The sequence below is a fragment of the Lachancea lanzarotensis genome, scaffold LALA0S13 (genome assembly GCF_000938715.1).
Source record: "Lachancea lanzarotensis genome assembly LALA0, scaffold LALA0S13, whole genome shotgun sequence".
Lineage (NCBI taxonomy): Eukaryota > Fungi > Ascomycota > Saccharomycetes > Saccharomycetales > Saccharomycetaceae > Lachancea > Lachancea lanzarotensis.
The window spans coordinates 84,381-107,311 of NW_019212891.1; the positions used below are offsets into that span (position 1 = coordinate 84,381).

A 22,931-nucleotide genomic window follows, 5' to 3' on the forward strand; every position below is an offset into this window, starting at 1 on the left:
CTGATCCAGGCATTTCCAGCCAACCAGAGACTCTTTGTTCGAGAGACGCTGCAATCTTCGGGCCGCTGACGGGGGATGGATAACAGTGTTGGTACTGTACGTGCCAATGGCAAACATAGCAAGACTGACGGTCGGATGGTTTACTTGTCAACAAAATCGCCATCTGTGCCAAACTTGAATGAAGCGTATCATGGGCGGTTTGGAAGACGTATATCTCCTGAAAGACCACAAAGTCAGCTATCTCCACTATCAATTGCGGAGGATCCAACAAATGCAAGCCTGATTGATCTTTATGGGGACGACGACGACGACGATGACGAAAATGAAAACGAAAATGAAAGCCAAAGTGCCGAAGTTGTTCAAAATAGTCACAAAAGCCCTGAAATAGAATCTACTCCAGCGTTTTCACGCTCTGTGAGCACCGGAATTCAGGGCTCCAGTGAATATTTGAGCAGAGATCATGCCACCAAGGATCTATCGCAATATGACCGTTACGGCTTCAAGAAACAAAATGCGCACATAACACAGGAACAATACCATGAGTGGTGGGAGGAATACTCCCGCTATTGCATCCGTAGAAAACGCAAATGGCAAGACCTTCTGGCTAAAAGTGGCCTGGCCATATCAAACAACGACGTTCCTGATAGGTTCCCGCCAAGAAGCGAGAAACTGAAGCGATATGTACGTAAAGGCATTCCGGCAGAATGGAGGGGACAGGCGTGGTGGCAATTCGCACGCGGCCAGGAAAAATTAAACAAGAACAAAGGTGTTTATGACAAGCTTCTAGCTGGCATCAATGCTCGAAGTGATAAAGTCTCAGGTAGAGACCTCGAAGTAATCGAACGAGACTTGCATAGGACGTTTCCCGAAAACATACATTTCCAAAAACAACCGAATAACAATGAAGAACCGTTGATGATCCAATCGCTGCGTCGGGTGCTGCTGGCATTTTCTGATTACAATCCGAAAATTGGTTATTGTCAATCCATGAATTTTCTGGCTGGGCTACTTTTATTGTTCTTAGACGAAGAGCGAACATTCTGGATGCTTGTTATTATCACATCACGGTATCTGCCTGGCGTACACAATATCAATTTGGAAGGTGTTAACATTGATCAAGGTGTTTTGATGCTCTGTGTCAAAGAGTACTTGCCTGATTTTTGGCAGCGTATTGTTACCAAAGACCAAAGTCGAAATAATGAATTTCTTTACAGACTGCCACCGGTCACTTTATGCACGGCAGGCTGGTTCATGAGCTGTTTTGTGGGCGTTGTACCGATTGAAACCACATTGAGAATTTGGGACTGCTTATTTTACGAAGAGTCACACGTACTCTTCAAAACATCTCTATTTATCCTAAAGATCTGCGATCAAGAGGTTACTGCTGCTCGTCGAATGGCGCGTAATAAGAACCTGAGCAAAGATGATAGCGACATCGAAATGTTTCAAGCTATACAAACGGTCCCGAAAAAACTTGTCGATCCCCAGATAATCTTCGAGCGCGTTATCTTCAAGAGGCGCAATTCATTAAATGATCTCAGTCAAGACGAAATTGATAGATGTCGTAGGTATGTTTCGGCACAACGCCTGAAGTTCAAAAACTACGCTGATATCATGGGCGATAGATCGACCGCAAACGAAAATACAAAAAGGGACATTAGCATGGGATCAGACTTTGTTGAAAATGCTTTGTCCTCTGAAGTGTACGGTTTCAGGCGGAGCCTTACTGCTGCACACTGGAATAATAGCATAAAAGAAAGGGTTCGGCAGATTAGAAGAAAGTGAACCTTTTCGAAAAATTTCTTTTCCTAAGAATTCATCCTATGTATACAAGACATAGCTGTTTGAAAGCATGTCTTTCGACGCAATTTGGTCGTCGTTAACAAATGATTGCTTGGTCGAGGACATCAATCCAGATCCGAAGGTTCTGTGGACTGCCAACCCCTTTGAAGACGCTCCAAAATGGTGTTTGCGGTGGCTGCATTGCTTATCTCTGCGTGAAGAAGCGCTTTGATCTTGTTCCAAGGTACCTCTACTGTCGCAGCTTGAGCGCTTTCTTGACCGGTGACAGTTTGTGATTGCTGAAGCTTCGAGACCATAACAACCAAATCGGCCTCTTGGACCTTCAAATCTGACACCAACACATTGTCATGAAGCACTTTACCTTTCAACAATATCTTCAATTGAGAAGTGTCTACGATGGAATCTTCAAGTTCGACCAAGAACCGTTTAACTTGATATATGGTCTGGGTGGGGGAGAACTCTTTAGAGTGTACGAATTTGGGCGCTCTAATCGACTTTAAGCGCAGTTGAACAACAGAACTGGTACCAGGACCTGACAATGCGCTTTTCCTGGCTCTTTTATGGTCGTATTTGTATCTCAAAGCCGGTAATGCTACGCCTAGATTGGTAACATCTTGCAATGGTTTTTTCGAGTCGGAAGAAAGAGCCGATTGCTGTAAAGTAGCTAGAGCTACAAATTTGCAGATGAAATCCTTTTCTGGTGAGCTCATTGATATCGGTTGGGATCTTCCAGAGGCGTTAGACTTGGTTCCGATGAAATCTTTCGAGGTTTCCGCTATGCAACTGATATGAATAGAGACATTGATCATATAGAACTCAATACCGAAAATATCACTTTTTACTAAACTGACGCTGGAAATTCAATAGCAGAGACTACGAGGAATAAAATGGAGCAACGAGTTGAAAACAAGCTTTTGGAATCTGGGATTGATTTATCTCTTGCTAGTAAGATCATACGGCCGCAAGACATCAATTTATGTCTGCTTTTTGAAGGTTTTTCTTGAAATACTTCGAGAACGGATACTGAGAACGACGATGGTAATTTTGGAGGAATAATGGTGACCTCGATGTGATAGAAGATCAACTACTACACAATGCAGTATTGCAAAGCTCTCCCTGTTGGAGATAGTTTTCCATCACTTTACACGCACAGACGTCTCTACTCAAGAGAATGACCAAAGTCGGACTTTAGTTGAAAACAAGATCTGTAACTTCGATGGGCTGTACAAGTCTATCTATTTTGTCACATATTTTGCCTTAAATGTATCTTACACCGGTAGTTGGATCATAAAAACTCTGTAATTAATATGATATTGATAATCCACCAATTTTTTCAGGAAAACATCGAGAATACCATCAAACGGTCGAAGAAAACTAGCACAAAGGCAGCTAGAAGAACGCCAGTAACTGGACTCTTCAAAAATGGAAAATCAACTTTATTTAACCAGGTCACGTGACTCTATTCAAGCTAATATAATCGAAGTGTCTACTTATATAGTGATATAATCAGAAGTAGTGAATACTTACTTGTAAGGGAAGACTTGAACGATGAGCTATCTTCAACATTTGTCCAGTGCTATACGCTAGAGCCGCTGAGGGACCTTTTCACTGACAAAAAAGTAGCATACATCCAAGCTGTATGAACAGTACCCTGGTGAGCTCGAGTTTGCACAAAGATGCTGAGAATCCAACATTAAAACAGGCACTTTTCTTCAATTACCACGAGTTTTCGGTTACCAGATACGCAGATTTGGGTGAGGACCAAGAAACAGAGCATCAAGACGACCAGGCGTTATGTATAACGCATTTTCCTAATGTGCATTGTGCACTTGGTTCTGTGCGCTTCCAAGAAACCCGCTTGGTTAGGATTCCTCGCAGATTCGAGACTACTGTTGACGTTCCTGCGTTCTCCACACAATTACCGGGCCAGGAGCCCGCTGCACTGGTGGATAATGCTGATAATGTGAATTTTGTTCCGCGTGGCGTCTACCAAGGCCAGATCTACGGGATGTCGTCAGTGAGTCCGCTCAGCGGGCTCATGACCGATGCGGAGTTCCAGGAAGTAGTCGAAACCGTCAATGGGTATTTGGTGAAAGCGTACACATCCACTGCCGGGTGGAATCTATTCAATTCATTTATGGACATTTTCACCTTCCAGCTGTGGAGTAATGTTGCAGTCAAGATATTCCAGAGTCCGTTAGTGGCGCTTGAAAACTACGTCTACGAATTAAATACATCCCCAAAGTTTCAAGAGCGAAAACTGCAGCTAATTTCGCCTCGAAAATCTGGGTACCTTTCGGTATGTTAAAACAGGGAAACAAGCCTCGGGAAGAACCGAGGCCAAATGGGGAGTAGCACTTTTATTAGAGGTTGCGCCATTGAACTATCACTGGCTGATCTCTTTTTGAACTCAGTGACAGCGTTTTTGGTTAGCTCAAACGTGACCCAGCGCCGAAGCTTAATACTAACCGTAACAAATGATCACAGCTCGATTTCGAGATTTCCAGACCCCGTGTGACGTGAGTGAAAAATATCAGTAGCAGCATGAGATGGGATGAGATGAGATGTCAGTGTGATAAAGAGACTAAGTGAACGAGTGGGTCGCCTTGTCCGAGCGCGTACTAGTTCGGCGACATTCAAGCTTGACAAGAAGGACAAATGAACGGAATTTTTGCAATTGAAAAGCCCAGCGGAATTTCATCGAGCCAGTTTCTGCTAAAGCTGCAAAATGTACTGATGAACAGTACAGTATTCTCTAAAGAAATACAACGGGCTACCGCGGAAAGGATGCAGCAATTTCAGCGGGAAACGGGGAAGGTACCAAGCAAAAGGAAATTGCGCAAAGTTTCCAAAGTGAAAATGGGCCATGGTGGGACTCTGGATCCTTTGGCCTCAGGTGTGCTGGTCGTCGGAGTTGGGACCGGGACCAAAAAGTTAGGACAGTATCTCTCAGGCACCGTCAAAGTCTACGAGAGTGAGGCGCTTTTCGGGGTTTCTACGACTTCGGGAGATGTAGAGGGAGAAATCTTGTCAATGCATGCGGTTGATCACTTAACAATGGCAGAACTCAAAACCATGGAAAAAAAACTTGTGGGTACTCTGAAACAAACGCCTCCAATTTTCGCAGCTCTCAAGATGAACGGGAAGCCTCTCCATCAATACGCGCGCGAAGGCTTGCCTCTTCCCCGTGCTATAGAACCCAGACAGGTTGAAATACACAGTTTGGAGGTTTTCCCGGATTCACTGAGCACAGACCACAGTTATCAACTTCTGAGACCCACCACCAAGGAAAGTGAGGAAACTGTGTCTGGTTTAAGTCATCAAAGTAATTTATTGACTGATACGCTGTATTTTTCTAAACAGTACTGCGACTCGCAAGGTTGGGAAACAGAGGATGCTCGCGTAGAGTCGCCTTTGGTTTTGAGCGCCGAACAAATGCATGATTTGGTGCAGAAAGGTGATGAGTATCGTGCTCCTCTGTTACACTTCAAGGCTAAAGTTTCGTCGGGAACCTATATCAGATCGCTGATCAGCGACATAGGCAAAGCAATGCGTTCTTCGTCGTACATGGTCAAACTGGTTCGATGCCAACAGCAGGACTGGGCTCTTGACAAGCAAAATGTTTTCAAGATGGAAGATTTCACCGAGAACGATGAAGCAGTGTGGACAGAAGTACTGGAGAAAGTTTTAGACAAAGGTTCTGCAGTTGATATCAAAGAAGAAATGGTACAAGCTCAGAGAAAGATCAATAATCTCCAGCAAGAGCTGAATGCACAAGCGCAACGGGATCTAACGGCTGACGGTACTATTTCAGAACCTGCCAAGAAAGAAGAAGCCTCAGGTGCTGGCACGAAGCGAACCCTAGACGACGAAGGCGAAAAAAATCTCCCATGACTACCCTTCAATGATATGTAAGTTTTTAGAAGATCCCACATAGTTGCACGTATCGAAAGGTTCACCATTTTGGAAAACGTTGTAACTGAGATAAAATAGTTCCGAATGAGACGTTTTGCTGGGGCATGAAAACTGGAAGTCAGGCGGACAATCTGTCACGAGGCTATAGCACATATCAACACAAGGCAAGACTTCAAAATAGTCATTCAATGGCTGTATTTGTTGGTTCAAGTACTCGTTTCTATTATCGTCTTTTTTCCTGTGAATGAAGTACTTGGATTGCAATGTCGTGCAACGCGGTATGCTCACAGCACAAAGCCAATTTCTATAGGCTTCGGCACAATCGTCACAAGACCTTAGCGGGGAAAATTTGGCATCATCCTCTGTGTCGCAGGGTATGATCTGCAATGCTTTACTGAAATTAGCGTACAGAGACTTTGCAATGTCATCATACATGATCGCGTTAGCCGTCTTATTTCCTATGGCGAGACTTGAAGTCGGCACTGAATACGCAACTCCATCGCAGAAATCTAAACCGAATATGAGCGAGCAAGAATTGTCACTTAAGGTGGTGAACGTAGATTTGGAAAATAAAACACCACCATCTGAGCTTAAAACGTTTTGATTATCTGAAATCTTTTTGGTTAGATAGACGACATAAGTTGTCGATGCGTTCAAACCTGTTATGTGAAATTGCTCCTTCACGGAACCTTCTCTAACAGTAATGGACTTTTGAATTGCTAATCCTGTGGAATTGTTAGCCCCATAGCCATACGCCGCGCTAGTATTTTTCGCAGATGATACTAAGTAGGGCCCGTTTCGCACAGCACCAAGTGAATGTGTCAAAGAATTGTCGAAGTAATCAATGTCGGAATAGGAATAGAGGTAAAGGTCGTACAATGCGGTATCGTATATCGAGTAATTGGCGCTAGTACTACTCTGCGTTACGTTTCCTGTCACTAGTAGAGCAGAATCATAATCGGAGTCGACCAATTCTATCCAAGCACGATTGTCCCATTGGAAAACCAAATCATACTGCGATATGCTTAGCGTATAATTCCAAAAAAGTGATTCAGTGGCTTGTGACGGCACCACAACGGATTTGGATGTCATGTTGTAAACGTCAACCACTAGGAAAAGATTGGAGTATTCAGTGGAGTTATCATTCTGGTTTAGCGGTCGCAGTGCGAGGGCTTCGAAATATCCCGCCTGGAAAAGCGCTAGATTCCCGGTCTCGGTAATGTTAGAGAGAACGGATTCGTCGAATGTGTAGTAAACAGCAAGTGCCAGGTCAGAATACGAGTGGAAAAGCTCCGGTGCTTGTGTGTTCACATTGCCACTTAGAAATACAAGCATATCGAGACTTGACATAATACGTGAATAGCTGGAATTGACCGGGAAAGTGAAATATTGGCGATCACCGGGCGCAATAGTTGATCGTACGGGGGTCCATTCTTCAATCATGCCCGAGTTGAAAAATGACCGGTCCTGAAATTGGAACGTTGAGAGATCACCGGAATGCGCAGGGATTCCAAATTCGTCCCAATCTTCAAGATCGAGCGAAGCCCACACCGCTGATATAAAAAACCATAACAAATAGAGCATTTCGTGAGGACTTCAGATCTAATCGTCGGTTTAAGGTCCCATAAAAGTACAGAATGACAAATCGTAGGGTAATGACCCGAAGAAAGAGCAGTTTTTGGCTCCTAGTCCTTAGTTACCACCTTCAAAGCTTCCAAACCTACAATAATAGACCGACTAAAGTGGGTCACAGCAGATCTGAATGCTAGTCTTTTCAAGATGAGATGCTTCTTTATGTCTATCCATCCATATATTGATATATCATACGGTACATGTGACCTTAAATATGTATTTTCCGAAAAAATAAAAAATAAACGTCACAGACAGGATTCGAACCTGCGCAGGTAAAACCCAATGCCTAACTCGCTTTCGATATGTCGAATAGCAGGGCATCGCCTTAACCACTCGGCCACTGGGACGACTTTGATTGAAAGCAAATGTAATTTGAGAAGGTTATAAAGGCTAAACAAGTCTGATGAATGAAAGGCATGAAGGAACTCCAACACAGACAGATCGAAGTTTGTGGGCAGTAATTATGAGGGTATCTTAGTCTTCGGGAGGTGTGGAAACACGATATGTGAGTTAAAATAGAGTTTCATAGTTAACCCCTCAAGAATCAAGAAAAACGCTCTAGAGAGCGGTTTGAAGTGAGATAAAATAAATGCAGCCCATGTAAGAAGGATTTATTAAGCTGGTTATCGTACTAGGAACGATGGATTGACAGAATTAGAACTCCTTTTATCCAAACTGGTCAGTTGGTCATTATGAACGACAGAGAGAAGTGATGGAGATTACAAGCTCAGTGAGGCAACTAGTTGATGAGAAGGCTATAGGAACACTCAATGGATACTCATTGGATAAATAATGTCGAGTTAGTCCAGGAACAAATGAGAATCCGGGGACCTTCACATAGTTACTCTTCGTACGATAGTGTCTCGAAAAACACAGAACCACGGTTTGAAATGTGTGCAACATGGACCGGAGCACTGATACATGGTCCTCAATAAAGGGTCATTACCAGGATCTTTGTACGTGGGAATTCACTGACGGGAACCATGTTAGCGTGTCACTTATATTAAGTACGTCGCTGGCAACATGTGTCACTTTTCACGCAGCCATGATACATATCGCGCCCTGTGGCTTCAAAACTTGTCATTCTGAGCTCTAGTTTTGTTGCAGCTCTATCTTGTGACAAACCTACACCGTTACTGCTTCGTTTTTGTTCCTGTTTTTGAATATTCAGACCTTTCATAAACCTTAAAATTGAGTTATCGAAACTCGCCAAGAGAGGTAACCTTACCGGAAATTTTGAGCTTAGAGCTATTTCAAAAGATAATAGAACTGTACTCAACCACTTCGACAACATGATACTGTCAATGTTCTTGTTGAAAAAGCCATCCGTACCAAATGATAATTATGTTCAAATCACTATGGGCATGTCTATTAACTCATCGATTCCCTCGAGACCATCCATTTTGAATTCTTAAACCCATCGATAACAAAACTCTCTCAGCCAATTGTACCCATTTTGAGCTTGACTACAATGAGTAGATCTTCTGAAAACCTGCCATGGATTGAAAAATACAGACCTGAGACCCTGGATGACGTATACGGACAACGAGAAATTGTCGGGACGGTCAGGAAATTTGTGAAAGAAGGCCGGCTACCGCATCTACTATTCTATGGTCCTCCAGGAACCGGTAAGACATCTATGATAGTTGCCCTCGCTAGGGAGATTTACGGCAAGAACTACAAAAATATGGTTTTGGAGCTTAATGCTTCAGACGATCGAGGTATTGATGTGGTGAGAAATCAAATCAAAGAGTTTGCCTCAACCCGTCAAATTTTTTCCAAGGGGTTTAAGTTAATCATCTTGGATGAAGCAGACGCCATGACCAACGCAGCACAGAACGCATTGAGGCGTATCATCGAAAAGTATACGAAAAACACGCGGTTCTGTATCCTGGCAAACTATGCCCACAAACTGACACCAGCTCTTCTGAGTAGATGTACTCGATTTAGATTTCAACCTTTGCCGGTTGAGGCCATCGAAAAACGTGTGAATAAAGTGCTGATACTGGAAAACCTTAAGCTCAGCCCAGAAGCCTTGAAAGCGCTTTTGAAGCTATCCAAAGGTGACATGAGAAGAGCTTTAAACGTGTTGCAAGCAAGCAAAGCAACGCTGGACAGTCCAGATTCCGAGGAAGTCACGGAAAATACCATCTATGAATGTATTGGTGCGCCTCACCCGCAGGATATCGAGACAGCCTTAGAGTCGATGCTTAAGGACGACTGGAGCACGGCTTCCTTTACTGTGAACAAAATACGCACCAGCAAGGGTCTGGCTTTGATCGATTTAATCGAGGGCATAGTGGAGGTCTTGATGGAGTACGAACTGAAGACAGAAACGCGAACACAACTTTTGAGCAAATTGTCGGATGTCGAGTATGCGATTTCCAAGGGTGGTAATGATAGAATTCAGAGCAGTGCTGTTATTGGTGTGGTCAAGTCGAGTTTCGAGCTGGAGACTTGAATTTGTCGCGGTACAAAAAGAAGAATATTACCGACCAACTAACTGGACGCAACACGGTCACTATCAAACGTCACAAAATGTGCTGTTCATGGGTGCTCGAAGAAGGCTGCTATGCCAAGCGTAGAGAGCTTTTTTCAGCGAGTAATGAGCCAATCTCACAGGTGACATTGAACTCTGAATTGGCTTCCATTACCGGAGGCAGCCCGACAATCGTCTACATAACGAGTTTACGGTGAGGTCTTACCATTTTAGGATTTCCGGTGCTTGGAGTGCCAAGCGGAAGAAAAAAGTTTAGTTTAGCGAGTCTCACACGCAAGAGGACAGCAGTAGCAAATCTCGCAATAATCATAAGTAGCCTGTCAGCCTTGTCTGGAAACTAAGTTCGATCATAAGCACAGTTGGACCAAATGCTGTGCTCTACGGTAGCTTATCACTTTTTATCTTGTGTGTCATACAATATCGCACGTGACAAATATCAGTTTACAGACTAAGATTCCCGGACAGTGTACGGTCACTATAGAGTCTCTCTACAACCTTTCAACCTGGCTTAGGACTCCTCAATTGGTTCCCGGTAAGGAGAATAGCGATAAATGAATCTTGGTTCGGAATGAAACGGCCAATATCGCTTTCTAAGGCCATCACTAACGTTAATTGTCACCGTGGTCACTGTCACCGTCAAGGGCTTCCCACGTTGCCAGAGGTGAAAATCCGTCTCCCGACAGACTCGAAATAATCGACGTCGGTACGACAAAACGTTTCCACATCCGGAAAAGTGCGTCTAGGCTCTCCTAATTGTCTGGTACCACCAAAAAACCAAAACGATCTCAAACCTCAAACGCCGGACACTAACTAAAAGATACTTTTTCTGTGTAAGCTACTGCGAAAATTCCCCCAACCCTCGAGCTCCATCTCTCTGAGTTCCCACGACAAGATTTCCCACCCCGGTTTTCAAATTCCGCCAAAAATAGTCTAATTGGGCCCATTTTGAGCTTCAAAGGGTAACCCGCTAACCACGAAACTGCAAACTCTACTTTTCCACTGTTACTACTATCCCCGGAACTCTTCGAAAGATGCGAAATCCACGAACGGTTTAGTTGTATGTCTTTTCGGGCAATGTACCACGAAATAGAATACTGCGAAAATTACATCGACGACTGCGAAATACTGGAAAAACTACGAAAAATAGCAGATGCGTGGATAAACACGGCATCGCTATGGGAAGCGAAGTCCAGAGATCCGCCCAAGTAGCACGAACGGTTGAAATTGTATATAAGAAACTGTATAGTTACCATTAAAACCTCAATGCTGTAAATCGATGTCACTATATATCTGTTTCGCCTCAACCAAGCAGCCATCTCTATAGTAGTACTAGTTCTTTCAGGCTTGTAAGGACCGAAGTGCACTCTTACGCAACGAAACACAACTAAAAGCACCTGAGCCCTATTTCTTTCAAATATGAATGACTCTAAGGCTCTTCGTGTACTGTTCAAGTCCCCTGTCACTGACGACATGATTCGGTTTTTGACAAACACCACGCTGCGCGTGATACCCTGTGCGAAGGAAACCAAAAATGCGTATCCTTCGCCTCCGGCAAGCCCCTCTGAGAACGGCAAGAGATCTTTGCCATCTTTAATGACCTTTATTACGCGGCTGGTCCGCTACACGAACGTTTACACGTCGACACTTCTCACGGCTACCTGCTATCTGCACAAATTGCAGAAAATTCTACCCAAAGACGCCCATGGTCTGCCCTCTACGAGCCACCGCATTTTCTTGGCGTGTTTGATTCTCAGTGCCAAATACCACAACGACTCGTCGCCCCAAAACAAGCACTGGGCAGAGTACACTGATGGTGTGTTCTGTTTGGAGGACGTGAACCTGATGGAGCGTCAGCTGCTGCAATTGCTGAACTGGGATCTCCGGGTGGAGGAGCAGATGCTTTGTGACTCCCTCGAGTCCTTGCTGGCACCCATCAGATACGATTTGGAGAGATCTCGCAAAGCAATGGCTCGCAACCAGTACCATCAGCGCAACATGAGTGCATCTTCAAGCACGAGCACACTGATCGGCACTCCTAGCCTTCAATCTCTCAAATCGCTGCCGGCTCTGCCCAAGCTTCCATCGCTGCCCAGACTGGCGTCGTGGTCGTCGTCCTCGTCGACACCCAAGACACTGCCGAATAAGCTGGCGCAGCCGGACTCGTCAATTGTATATATGCGCAGCGACTATAGTACTGCTACGCTGGTTTAAGACTAGATAGGATATAGGGAATGGGATAATGAAAGGATTAGGAGCCAGTTGAGCTTTGGAAAATCGATGAGCGCTGTGCGGAAACTTATGTAATCCGCGCCAGGGTGCTCGAGGATGTGTCAGAATAGTACAGAGTGATCTCAGAAGATGGCGTTTGTTTTGTAGTGTTGAATTGCCCGGCAAGTCACATCCTTCCCTTCGAAATACGGTTAACTTCAGATTTCGATTACCTCACCCAAACAGACGTTCACCAGCTTTCGCCAAGACGGTCGAAATTAACAATTCTACGAGTTTTTTTTCTCTAGGTGTTTTCTCACCTTTGGACCTGAAGTCTATATGATCCATACCACACCAGAAACCACAGCTGTATATCCTATTTTCATAGCACTCCAACCTTACCAAAGGTGTCGTGGATCAAACAATCTGACGTCTCTTTCTTGTATGCCCTCGTCGGACACATCTTTCCGCCCGGGTAACGACCGAGGAATATTTTCTACTATAAAAACCCTAGGATAGATAGGAGTTTATCTTCTTAATAACTTGAAATGTAAAATCTAAAGATCATCAACGAGCTTTGCGAAGCTGGAACATTCGGCAAGAACGCTCAAAATGGTCTTCGTAACCTTATTTGTGTCCCGACACCCTAGCAAATATGTATTTTAGTTTCCATAAGTCTATGGAATTGCAGATTTGTAACCCTCCAAGTGATGAGTGAAACGCTGTGCACCAGTCTGAAAGTTCCACACGTACTCGTGGAGCAGTGAAGCATTGAGTATAACCCAATATCTGATGGAGCAGTAGTACTATTGTAGAATTTAAGCACGACCTACATGTCCTTAACAGAAAAAACGTCTTGACGAAACCTGCATTAGAGCACTTCGACTTAAGAGACTGTAAATACAGATAGAAACACCGAAAGTGTCTGACCGTCAAGAAGGAATGAAACACCGAAAGTGTCTGATCGTAAAGAGAGCAAAAAACCACCGAAGGTACCTTTAACTTGTGGTTGGAGTTCGTCCCAAGAATTAAGATCACCGGTAAATTTCAATAAGCTTCTCGTTTGACGAATTCAACTAAAAGACTATGAACGACGACCTAAGACGACTTTTTTTTCTTGTTTTGGACAGAGAATTTTGATCTGCCACTCACACACATTAATTCGTCCCGATATATCCTTCAAAAATGAGCTGCGGCGCGTCATAGGACTTTGGAAGAATGATGGCTAAACCCGACCCGATATCATGCATGCTCGAGCGTGTCCGAAGCTGCTTGATATCGGTGTAGGAAAAAAAAAGTGGGCCGTGCGTTTGGGGCATACACAACGTGCGCAGAGAGATCCACGAAACAAACGGTTCAAAAAAGCCGGATGGCCAAGCGTTACAACGCGTTTTGATGGAAAACTGGTCATTTCATCTGTTGAGCGAGGTTATGAAATTAAAACCGTACATAGATTAGGGCAAATCGAATCAGGAATGGTGTTAAAACCTAGAAGTATATAAAGAGCACTCAAACTCGAAGAGAGCAGGACTCTGTAGATAGGATTAGAAGAATAGATCATAAGTGTAGACCACATCGAACTCACAATCTAAACCGAAATCACAATGTCTGAAGAACCAAAAACCGAAACTAAAAGTGTCCCTCTATGGCTGCAAAGCCGTGAAGCTGTTATTGCAGCGACCCCAGAATCCGTATGGCGTCACGGTAAGCCCAACTACAACGTCACCAACAAAAGACTAGACGATCAGCGTCAAATGAAGTTTGAACCGGGCTCTTTGGAACAAACCGTGTCGAACTTGGTGCGTGTGTTCGAGATGGAGGCGACTCACAAGGAAAACCCAGCCGACTGGATCTCTGTGGACCCTGAGGTGTTCCGGATGACGGTGAACGGCAGTCGTGAGTACACGGTGAAGGACGTTACCACCAAGGGAGGCTACAACGTGTTCATCGGCGACTTGCCTAACTACAATGCTTCAGCGAGCAATTATGAAAAATCGGAGGAAGATTTCCGTAAAGCCATGCGTTCTGGGTTTTTGTGGGAGCTACTGACGCTTGAGACAGATTTGCCAAAGGCGACTTTCACCTGGAGACATTGGGGCAGCCAAAACGGAGTTTTCAATGGTCACAAGGGCGACGGTTCGCTTATGGATGTTCCTGGAACGTCGGTGGCGACATTGAACTCGGAATTGAAGCTCATCAGACTCGAACACACATTTGATGCCCAGGGAGTTATCAACTCTTTGTCTGGAGTGTGTCCTCTTGGCCACAAATAGGGTGAGCGTGGGAGCTTGAGAGGGAGAGAGAGAGAGAGAGAGAGAGAGAGAGAGAGAGAGAGGGGAGAGAGAGAGATATTTATGCTACGAGCTATAGCGATTGAATATATGTGTAGATCATTAAGCGTGTGACGTCGATAGTGATACCATACCGTAATTACCGTAAGGAAATCTAATGATTGGTGGGTTTTTTTTATCTTCTGGGATCCCGAGTTGCCACATTTGAGCGTTGAGGTGTGAATGTGTCATTTTCTGGATCGTCGCGGGTGTGCGCGTGTGTGTGTGGAGCACCGAAAGTTACGATAAGTTATGGTCACGTGATGACACGAAAGGACAGAATGATAAGGAGGACAACCGGGTAGACCGTACATAAAACAATGTGGATCATTTGAGATGGTTATTACAGAGTTTCTAAGGTTTCCTAAAAGACCTGATTATTCTACTTTTCGAAAACTAGCACGTAATGTGCACTTAGTATTCTGTTACGCTGGTGTTATTTCAATTTGTCCTGTAATCTACACCGTTCACACGCATTTTTCTGTAGTTGAAATTCACCGTAGGGTTCAAAACAATAATTTCCAAGGAGCTGGATAAACAAAAACTTGATCCGCATATAACTACCATACGGATCACGTGATATAGCATTATTTATGTTTGTCCTCCCTTCCTCCCCAGCTGGTGACGTGAGGTCCAGACCTTTGTTGTATTACATACCTCACACACCATATCTCACTTTCCATGTTCCCTTAATCCTCAACGGCTGATCTAAGAAACACGCAGCGACAGTAGTTCTTCGCGAGCCTCACCAATGCGTACATAACAATGCCAAGATACACTGATACACTGATACACTGATACACTGATGCACTGATGCACTGATACACTTCACTAATCCAGCCAGCCAGCCAACCAGCAACCCACGACACACACAACGAACTACATTCCCTCTTCCTAACACTCCAAACTACACACCATCACGGTTCTAGCTCTGCCTCTGAGCCTCCTTGGCCTCCTTCGCCTCGTTCGCCTCCTTCGCCTCGTTCGCGTCCCTCGCTACACCTCTCTTACCCTAGTTTCTGTCTCCTCTGACTTCAACTTCAACTTCACCGTTCCTGTCTCTGTCCCACCGTAGTCGCTGTTGTAACGCTATTTTTGCCCTAGCCCGATGCTCATCGCCTAGGATTTTCCACGGTAGGGTTTTTTAGCACACCGGCCTAGTACCACCACAGCGCGAATGCAAAAAAATATAGGCTAGTATATGCTGGAAGAAGAAGAAGAAGAAAAAAAAAAACAAGGAAACCGACAGAAAGAAATGGACCCCCGTCCGATAACTGAGGAGATCCCAAAAATTATATAAAGCACACTCGACAAGAGGGATGTGTCTCGAGGATTGGGGCCGTTTTTAGTACACAGTTTTTACTTACGTATATTCAGTACTATAATACTACTACTACCACACTATAACTCAAATTTAAAGATGTCGTCCACTGAAGCACCTGTTGAAAACTCTAAGCTAGCTGAATCCACCGCTGTCGCCCAAGACAAGGTCGCAGAGGTGGCGCATCAGAAGGAGCAGGAAGCCACGGAGACCAAAGAGGCGGCCGTGAAAAGTGCTCAGGACCAGGCCGCCCACGCGGCAGCTGAACCCGAGAAGAAGGTTGAGCAGAAAGTGGAGGCAGCTAAGACCGACGCGGCAGCTCAGGCCGAGGCCGTCAAGGACAAGACCACTGCTGCTAAGCCCGAGGCAACCAAGAGCGAGGAGCAGCCAAGCACTTTCAAAAAGTTCATGGCTAAGATCAAGAAGCTTTTGAAGTAGAGAGAGAGAGGGAGAGACACAGAGACACAGAGAGAGAATAGACAAGTGACAATGACAATACCAATGTCGTTGTGATTGATTGGTTTGCAGATACATATATGTACGTGGGTATGATTTCTTCTCTCTATAATAAGTAATAATTAATGTGCAATTGAGAGAGAGAGAGGGAGAGAGTAGGCGTACGAGAATTGTAGTCTACATGGGAAGCAACAATCAGACATGCGCAATGGGTAACCAAAATTTTAATAATCCCAATGGGTAACCCATCATGTGATCTACGGGCTACCCATTCCGTACAAAGTCATTTACCCGTTGCTTACTCAAATTTTCCCATGGGTAAGTAAATTTGGATCTTGATTACTTACTCACGATTACCGAGTAACGAGAATCATTTACTCGAGTTACAATAAACTCACGTGACAATCGCGACACGAAAATACAAAAGTGATCAAAACGTCAGAAAATCGTGGAAAAAAAAAAAGAGGGTTTCACGGTTCAATAACAAGTCACTAAGAAAACGATCATCGGGCGAAACGAAACCCCAATAACAAACCTTGGCACACACACACACACACACACACTCACGGCCTTCCGCAAAACTCTCACAACACGGCCTTTCTTTTACAATTCTCTCTTTGTCTTTCTTATAAGCCATATCGTACAAAACGACCTCCAATAATAATTCTTATTTCCAACCCATCAAACAAATTCAAATTCATCTTTTAATGAGGCCCTCCTACAAGCTCGAACACGCTCTCTGTCTCTCTCATTCTCAGTTCTAAACTACACCTTTATATCCACGCCCCGAACCCTGCTTCTTATGTTTGCGCCTTCGAACGCCCAAAGTGCAGCGGCAGTCATGAACCCAACAGCTTTGCCCGGGATTCTTCCCGGGTCTTTGAACTCCATTAACACCAATCCCAACAACAACAACAACAACAACAACAGTGCCAGAAATAGTTCCGGAAACCTCAACCTCAACGCTCCCGGCGCCACCAATAACAATGCCCCAAACTCGCTACACGCATTAGACGACCCCAACGTTTACCATTGGATCTGCCAGCTAACATACGGCCCGAATAAAGAGCAAGCGCTATTGGAACTGGGACGTAAACGCGAGCAATACGAGGACCTCGCTGTCGTGCTATGGTCTTCTTTTGGTGTTGTTGCAGCGCTGCTGAGCGAAATCACCTCCGTTTACCCCATGTTGTCTCCTCCGGTGTTGTCAAACCAGCTCAGCAACCGCGTTTGCAATGCCCTCGTACTTTTGCAGTGCGTAGCGTCCCATCCAGAAACCAAAACGCTGTTTTTGCAAGCCCACATCCCATTGCTACTCTTCCCTTTCCTAAACACCACTTCAAGACAACGAACTTTCGAGTACCTTCGTTTGACGTCCTTGGGTGTCATCGGCGCCCTCGTCAAGAACGACTCCACAGAGGTAATAGCGTTTCTGTTGCGCACAGATATCATCCCGCTGTGTCTGCGCATCATGGAGTCTTCTTCAGAGCTCTCCAAAACGGTTGCCATATTCATTTTACAAAAAATCCTTCTCGATGATGCAGGACTCCAATACATATGCGCTACTCCAGAGCGATTCCACGCAGTTTCTCAAGTGCTCACATTCATGGTCGAGCAATTAACACTGCAACAAACACCTGGTCGTCTCCTGAAACACGTTGTGAGGTGTTATTTGCGTCTCAGTGACAACCTGGAGGCCAGAAGACTGCTCAAACAGGTGCTTCCACGACAACTGAAGGACAACACTTTTGGAGAAGTTTTGCGTGATGACCTAGGAACCAAAAGGTGCCTGGCACAATTATTACTGACACTCAACGAGGATTGATACCTTACTGTTTTTTTTCCCCCATAAGGTCTTTCGTTATTCTCTTTTACCGTTTTTTCCCGTTAAACAAACATTTTTCTGCATTGACCATTCCTGCCTGCACCTTCAGAGCTTCCATTCTTCTCTGCTGGGAACGCCATAATCATTATCATCAACCTCAGTCGCCCATTTGTATCATAAGTCGCAGGCCATTTTGGGGTCTCAATTACATGGTTGTTGTGCACATATTTTGTTGCAACAGACTACAAACCGCTTAAAAACCTGGACCATTACATGTAAAGGTATCCGAAGTACACTAATCAGCTATCAAACCTGCCCTTCTACTCGCCTTTCTCGTTGTATCTTGTATTTAGCACTGTCGTCGTCTACTTGTCACTTTGACACGAATGCCTCTATTTTTCAGTTATAATAGGTACAGGGCAAAACTTGTTGACAACGAATCACGTCAAAAAACCACCTTGAACTCGCAACTCTAGAGTCATTGAGTTACTGTGATCGGCCAGTTTACTGTTGAGAATGTCGACACATACTTATAAGAAGTTTGAAGAGGCACAGTCGGGCGTCTTGCCCGATAAAATGACAATTTATCAGGACTGTTTGAATGCGTTCAACGAATCGCCTGTGAATTCCAAAAGATGCAGACTTTTAATCTCTAGATTACTGCAATTACTTGCTCAGGGTCAAACTTTTCCGTGCACCGAGGCCACTGCCCTTTTTTTCGCCATTTCCAAGTTGTTTCAGCACCCAAATGACTCCCTTAGACAAGTAGTGTATTTGGCCATCAAGGAATTGAGCACTGTTTCAGACGACATTTTGATGGCTACGTCTTCTATCATGAAGGACGTGCAGAACGGGTCAGATATGATCAAACCTAACGCGATCCGGTCTTTGACTCGTGTGTTGGATGAGTCCACCGCTTTTTCGGCTGAACGGTTGTTCAAGTCAGCGGTTGTTAGCAAACATCCTTCGATCTCTTCTGCCGCGCTTGTTAGCTCGTATCATTTGCTGCCAATCGCCGAAAGCACTGTCAAACGCTACTCTAACGAGACTCAGGAAGCGGTAGGAGACCTCAAAACTTTCCCCTATCACGATGGCCTATCTGAACATTACCCAAACTCAACCTACATCGCACAGTACCATGCGTTGGGTCTTTTGTGTATGTTGAAAAACCACGATAAAATTGCCCTTATGAAATTGGTGCAGCATTTCTCTTCCGGAAGTACATTAAAAAACCAGTTAGCTCAGGTTCAACTTGTTAAGCTAGTGGGAAGCTTATTGTCCAAGGACCATCAAATGATATCGCAGCTGTCTCCTTTGCTGCTCGGTTGGCTGTCGAACAAGTACGAATCCGTACAACTCGAGGCTGCCAAGCTTATCACCTCTTTGCCTGACCGTTACGTGTCACCAGAATTGTTTTCATCAGCAGTTCAGGCCTTGCAAGGTCTTCTTTCAGTTCCTCGTGCTACTACCAGATTTGCAGCTGTAAGAGTGTTGAACAGAATCTCCATGGTGGCTCCAGAAAAGATAGTTGTCTGCAACCCGGAGCTGGAGTCATTGATCAACGACAGTAACAGAAACGTATCCACTTATGCCATCACCGCACTGTTAAAGACAGGGACTTCCAATAACATTGCATCCCTTATCAAGACCATTACCAATTTCATTCACGAAATCTCGGATGACTTTAAAATTATCATTATAGATGCAGTCCGTACAATGGCCCTAAGATTTCCTGAAGAGTGGAAGTCTATCCTAAACTTCCTTGTCAACGTCTTGAAGCAAGGTGAAGGGGGATTTCAATTCAAGAGCAGCATTGTGGAAGCTCTTTTTGATCTCGTCCAGTTTGTTCCACAGTCCAAGGAACTTGCTCTCGAAAATTTGTGTGATTTCATCGAGGACTGTGAATACAACGAAATTCTTGTAAGAATTTTACATTTGCTGGGCAAGGAAGGTCCAGGGATGAAAACCCCCTCGTTGTATGTCAGGCACATATACAACAGGGTCGTTTTGGAGAACTCCATTGTCAGATCTGCTGCTGTTGTGGCACTCTCTAAATTCGCTTTGGTGAAGAACGATCCAACGTTCGTGGACTCAATTGAAATATTGCTGAGAAGAATTTCCAATGATGTTGACGACGAAGTGAGAGACAGAGCAACTATTGCACTCGAGTTCATCGAATCTATCAAGTCAAAAGGGGAATCTGGTTCTTCGCCTGCGGAAAGTCTCATCCAATCGAAATTTACGTATGATTTGGCGTCATTGGAATCTAAACTCAGCCAATACATGGCGGCAAAACAGGAGGCGTTCAAAACTCCATTCGATACTTCCTCGATTGCTAGGTACACTGAGGATGAAAGGAAAGCCATTGATTTGAAGAGAAAGCAGGAGCAGCTGTTCACAACAGTATCTTCTGGAAAGTCCAAGGGCAAGAGTGGAGTTTCGTCTGAGGCTGATAAAAAGAATGGCTCATACGGTGGTCCAGACGCTACGGAACTGGATCAGGATCTACAGGCCACAAAATACGCAGAAGAATTGGCTTTGATTGATGAGTTCAAGCCGTTCGGTCCTATCGTGAACACCTCCAAAGACATCGCATTGACAGAAACCGAAGCTGAGTTTGTCGTTACCGGTGTTAAACATCTATTCAAAACTCATGTTGTCTTACAGTTCCATATCACGAACACCCTAGCCGATGTTGCTTTGGATAACGTTTACGTTGGGTGCACTCCAGCTCTTGGTGATGGAGAGTCTCCCCTGACTGAGGTGATTTCGATACCTGCTGACAGAATCAAGCCCTCGGAAACTTTTTCATCTTACGTGGCTTTTGAAAAGTCTCAGGAAGTTGTTACTGAGGATTTGCTAAATACCTTATACTTCACTACAAGGGAATTGGACGCTTCCACGCAAGAACCTTTCGATGGAGATGAAGGATTTCAGGACGAATACGAGATCGATACCTTGCCATTGACTGCGGGCGATTACATCAGAGGTTCTTTTGTGGGGGACTTCCTCGCCTGCTTCGACGAATTACCTAACCACGAAATCTCAGTCTACAACATCAGAGAAAACTTGTCGCTACAGGAAGTTGTTGACAAATTGATCACTACCACGAGTTGTTTGACATTAGACAACACACAGTTCACGTCAACGGATTCTAACACGCATACCTTGAAATTATTCGGTAAGAGCGTACTAAACGGAGCCAGAGTAGCTCTCGTAGTTCGGTTGATTAAGAGCTCTAAAGGAATTGCTCTGAAGGCCGAAGCCAGGTCTGATGATGCTGTACTATGTAGCGATATTGTCAATGGACTTATTTAGGGATATATAGCACATAATAAAAACGAAGTAGTGATTAGCATCCTTACGATCCGTGCAATTGCAATATCTGGATCCGAATCGTTAAAATTTGTTATCTCATCTCCCAGTGTTGTAGTGCTCAAGAAACTGTTCTAAAACGGAGAACTGGCCGAAGTGAACGGAATGGAAGAAGAAGAGCTACAATTGAAGAGACAGCTGAGAGAAGCCAAAGCTGAAGAGCTGGCTAGACGTAAAAAAAAAAAGACTAGTTCGGATGTCGGAAACGTAAACAATAAGCCACCTCCCAATTGTGCTATATACATCTCCAATTTACCGCTAGACAGCATCAATGAAAGAGACCTTTTCGATGAGTTTTCAAGGTATGGAATCATCAGGAAGGAGTCCATTGAAGGTCATCCTAAGTGCAAGCTTTATCTCACCGACGATGGGAAACTGAAAGGTGATGCGTTGATTGTGTACCTGAAGCCTGAAAGTGTGCAGATGGCGATAGAATTCATGGATGGTGCTAAATTCAAAGGAAAGGAGCTAAAAGTTGAAGAAGCAGTTTTCAAGCCAAAAACTAAAAACGAAGACAGCTTAGAAGAAGACACTGCAGAACTGAGGAAACTGAAGTTCCGCCAACTTCAAGAGCAGAAAGATGAGCTAAATGACTGGGGCGATGGGCCAGAAAATGAAGATGAAGATGGAGATGACGGGGACGACAACGACATTGAAAACGCTGATAATGGTGCGGCGTCTAGCGAGTCTTCCTCAGAGGAGTCAGAGAGCAAAAGTGCAAGAACAGTTGTTCTATCAAACGTGCTCGATCTCTACGCAAGACTGAGTCCCTCTGAAGTTTCTGATATAGCCGTGGATTTGAAGCAGGGTTGCGAAGCACTGGGCAAAGTTGTAATTTTTGAACTTGACGAGGTGCTGGGTCAAGCGAAGGTTGAATTCGCGACAAAAGAACATGCACAGAAGTGCTGTCAGACAATGGAGGGTCGATTTTTCGATGGTAGAAAGTTGATGGCCTACACTTTGGACGACGAATCCAATGAAGATAATGCAAGTTTACAAGAGCTGTGACGGTCGGTAATTAATAGATAGACGAGTACAACTCCAATAGCTCATTGAAAACCGTTACAGAATTGTCCCAGGGCCTTTGAACTGGGATTTCATAGAATTTACTGAAACCAAAAAAATTGAGCGGTACGAGAATCGAACCCGTGTCCCAACCTTGGAAGGGTTGGATGATAACCACTACACTAACCGCCCTAAGGATGATGTGTTGAGAATACAAGTAAATCATAGAGTGGCGTTGGATGGTGTGACCTTCCACTGTGTCAAGAACTGATTGAAATCTACCAAGATTTCAGCCGACCATTCTAGGATATTTAGAAGCTTGCAGGATTGAATTTGATTGGTTAGTGTGTACTAAAGCTTTAGCCTGCTATTTTCTGAAAATTTAGCAAGCTGGCGATCTGCTGCCTCTATAACCATCTGACTAAATTTCTATGTGTTAATCTACAATGCAATAACTCTCGAAAGATCTTGCTTCAGTAGCTCAGTCGGAAGAGCGTCAGTCTCATAATCTGAAGGTCGAGAGTTCGAACCTCCCCTGGAGCACTTTTTATGACCTTTTTT

General features: G+C 44.4%; 12 protein-coding genes and 3 non-coding genes across 15 annotated transcripts; 11 read left to right on the forward strand and 4 right to left on the reverse strand.

Moving 5' to 3' along the window:
* Positions 1-75: 75 nt before the first annotated feature.
* On the forward strand, positions 76-1,785 carry MSB3 (LALA0S13e00980g1_1; the record flags this gene model as incomplete). Its single annotated transcript, XM_022772598.1, has 1 exon — positions 76-1,785. The coding sequence occupies one exon, from the start codon at positions 76-78 to the stop codon at positions 1,783-1,785; it is 1,710 nt and encodes a 569-aa protein (XP_022630903.1).
* A 122-nt stretch (positions 1,786-1,907) lies between these two features.
* Positions 1,908-2,612, reverse strand: MDY2 (LALA0S13e01002g1_1; the record flags this gene model as incomplete). The annotated part of the gene is made up of 1 exon (XM_022772610.1): positions 1,908-2,612. One exon carries the CDS (start codon positions 2,610-2,612, stop codon positions 1,908-1,910), a length of 705 nt encoding a protein of 234 aa, XP_022630904.1.
* Positions 2,613-3,442: 830 nt separating this feature from the next.
* Positions 3,443-4,111, forward strand: SHR5 (LALA0S13e01024g1_1; the record flags this gene model as incomplete). The annotated part of the gene is made up of 1 exon (XM_022772621.1): positions 3,443-4,111. One exon carries the CDS (start codon positions 3,443-3,445, stop codon positions 4,109-4,111), a length of 669 nt encoding a protein of 222 aa, XP_022630905.1.
* A 350-nt stretch (positions 4,112-4,461) lies between these two features.
* Positions 4,462-5,697, forward strand: PUS4 (LALA0S13e01046g1_1; the record flags this gene model as incomplete). The annotated part of the gene is made up of 1 exon (XM_022772632.1): positions 4,462-5,697. One exon carries the CDS (start codon positions 4,462-4,464, stop codon positions 5,695-5,697), a length of 1,236 nt encoding a protein of 411 aa, XP_022630906.1.
* Positions 5,698-7,302, reverse strand: MID1 (LALA0S13e01068g1_1; the record flags this gene model as incomplete). Its single annotated transcript, XM_022772643.1, has 1 exon — positions 5,698-7,302. One exon carries the CDS (start codon positions 7,300-7,302, stop codon positions 5,698-5,700), a length of 1,605 nt encoding a protein of 534 aa, XP_022630907.1.
* A 291-nt stretch (positions 7,303-7,593) lies between these two features.
* On the reverse strand, positions 7,594-7,697 carry LALA0_S13e01090r. The gene is made up of 2 exons: positions 7,660-7,697; positions 7,594-7,639 (listed from the first exon to the last, which is right to left on the reverse strand). It is a non-coding gene; the product is annotated as a tRNA-Ser (tRNA).
* A 1,124-nt stretch (positions 7,698-8,821) lies between these two features.
* On the forward strand, positions 8,822-9,811 carry RFC3 (LALA0S13e01112g1_1; the record flags this gene model as incomplete). The annotated part of the gene is made up of 1 exon (XM_022772654.1): positions 8,822-9,811. One exon carries the CDS (start codon positions 8,822-8,824, stop codon positions 9,809-9,811), a length of 990 nt encoding a protein of 329 aa, XP_022630908.1.
* A 1,455-nt stretch (positions 9,812-11,266) lies between these two features.
* On the forward strand, positions 11,267-12,061 carry PCL1 (LALA0S13e01134g1_1; the record flags this gene model as incomplete). Its single annotated transcript, XM_022772665.1, has 1 exon — positions 11,267-12,061. One exon carries the CDS (start codon positions 11,267-11,269, stop codon positions 12,059-12,061), a length of 795 nt encoding a protein of 264 aa, XP_022630909.1.
* A 1,601-nt stretch (positions 12,062-13,662) lies between these two features.
* On the forward strand, positions 13,663-14,331 carry LALA0_S13e01156g (LALA0S13e01156g1_1; the record flags this gene model as incomplete). The annotated part of the gene is made up of 1 exon (XM_022772676.1): positions 13,663-14,331. One exon carries the CDS (start codon positions 13,663-13,665, stop codon positions 14,329-14,331), a length of 669 nt encoding a protein of 222 aa, XP_022630910.1.
* A 1,477-nt stretch (positions 14,332-15,808) lies between these two features.
* On the forward strand, positions 15,809-16,147 carry LALA0_S13e01178g (LALA0S13e01178g1_1; the record flags this gene model as incomplete). The annotated part of the gene is made up of 1 exon (XM_022772687.1): positions 15,809-16,147. The coding sequence occupies one exon, from the start codon at positions 15,809-15,811 to the stop codon at positions 16,145-16,147; it is 339 nt and encodes a 112-aa protein (XP_022630911.1).
* Positions 16,148-16,967: 820 nt separating this feature from the next.
* On the forward strand, positions 16,968-17,990 carry CAF40 (LALA0S13e01200g1_1; the record flags this gene model as incomplete). Its single annotated transcript, XM_022772698.1, has 1 exon — positions 16,968-17,990. One exon carries the CDS (start codon positions 16,968-16,970, stop codon positions 17,988-17,990), a length of 1,023 nt encoding a protein of 340 aa, XP_022630912.1.
* A 516-nt stretch (positions 17,991-18,506) lies between these two features.
* Positions 18,507-21,308, forward strand: SEC21 (LALA0S13e01222g1_1; the record flags this gene model as incomplete). Its single annotated transcript, XM_022772709.1, has 1 exon — positions 18,507-21,308. The coding sequence occupies one exon, from the start codon at positions 18,507-18,509 to the stop codon at positions 21,306-21,308; it is 2,802 nt and encodes a 933-aa protein (XP_022630913.1).
* Positions 21,309-21,470: 162 nt separating this feature from the next.
* Positions 21,471-22,373, forward strand: CUS2 (LALA0S13e01244g1_1; the record flags this gene model as incomplete). Its single annotated transcript, XM_022772722.1, has 1 exon — positions 21,471-22,373. The coding sequence occupies one exon, from the start codon at positions 21,471-21,473 to the stop codon at positions 22,371-22,373; it is 903 nt and encodes a 300-aa protein (XP_022630914.1).
* Positions 22,374-22,490: 117 nt separating this feature from the next.
* Positions 22,491-22,562, reverse strand: LALA0_S13e01266r. The gene has a single exon. It is a non-coding gene; the product is annotated as a tRNA-Gly (tRNA).
* Positions 22,563-22,840: 278 nt separating this feature from the next.
* On the forward strand, positions 22,841-22,913 carry LALA0_S13e01288r. Its single transcript has one exon. It is a non-coding gene; the product is annotated as a tRNA-Met (tRNA).
* The last annotated feature ends 18 nt before the right edge of the window (positions 22,914-22,931 follow it).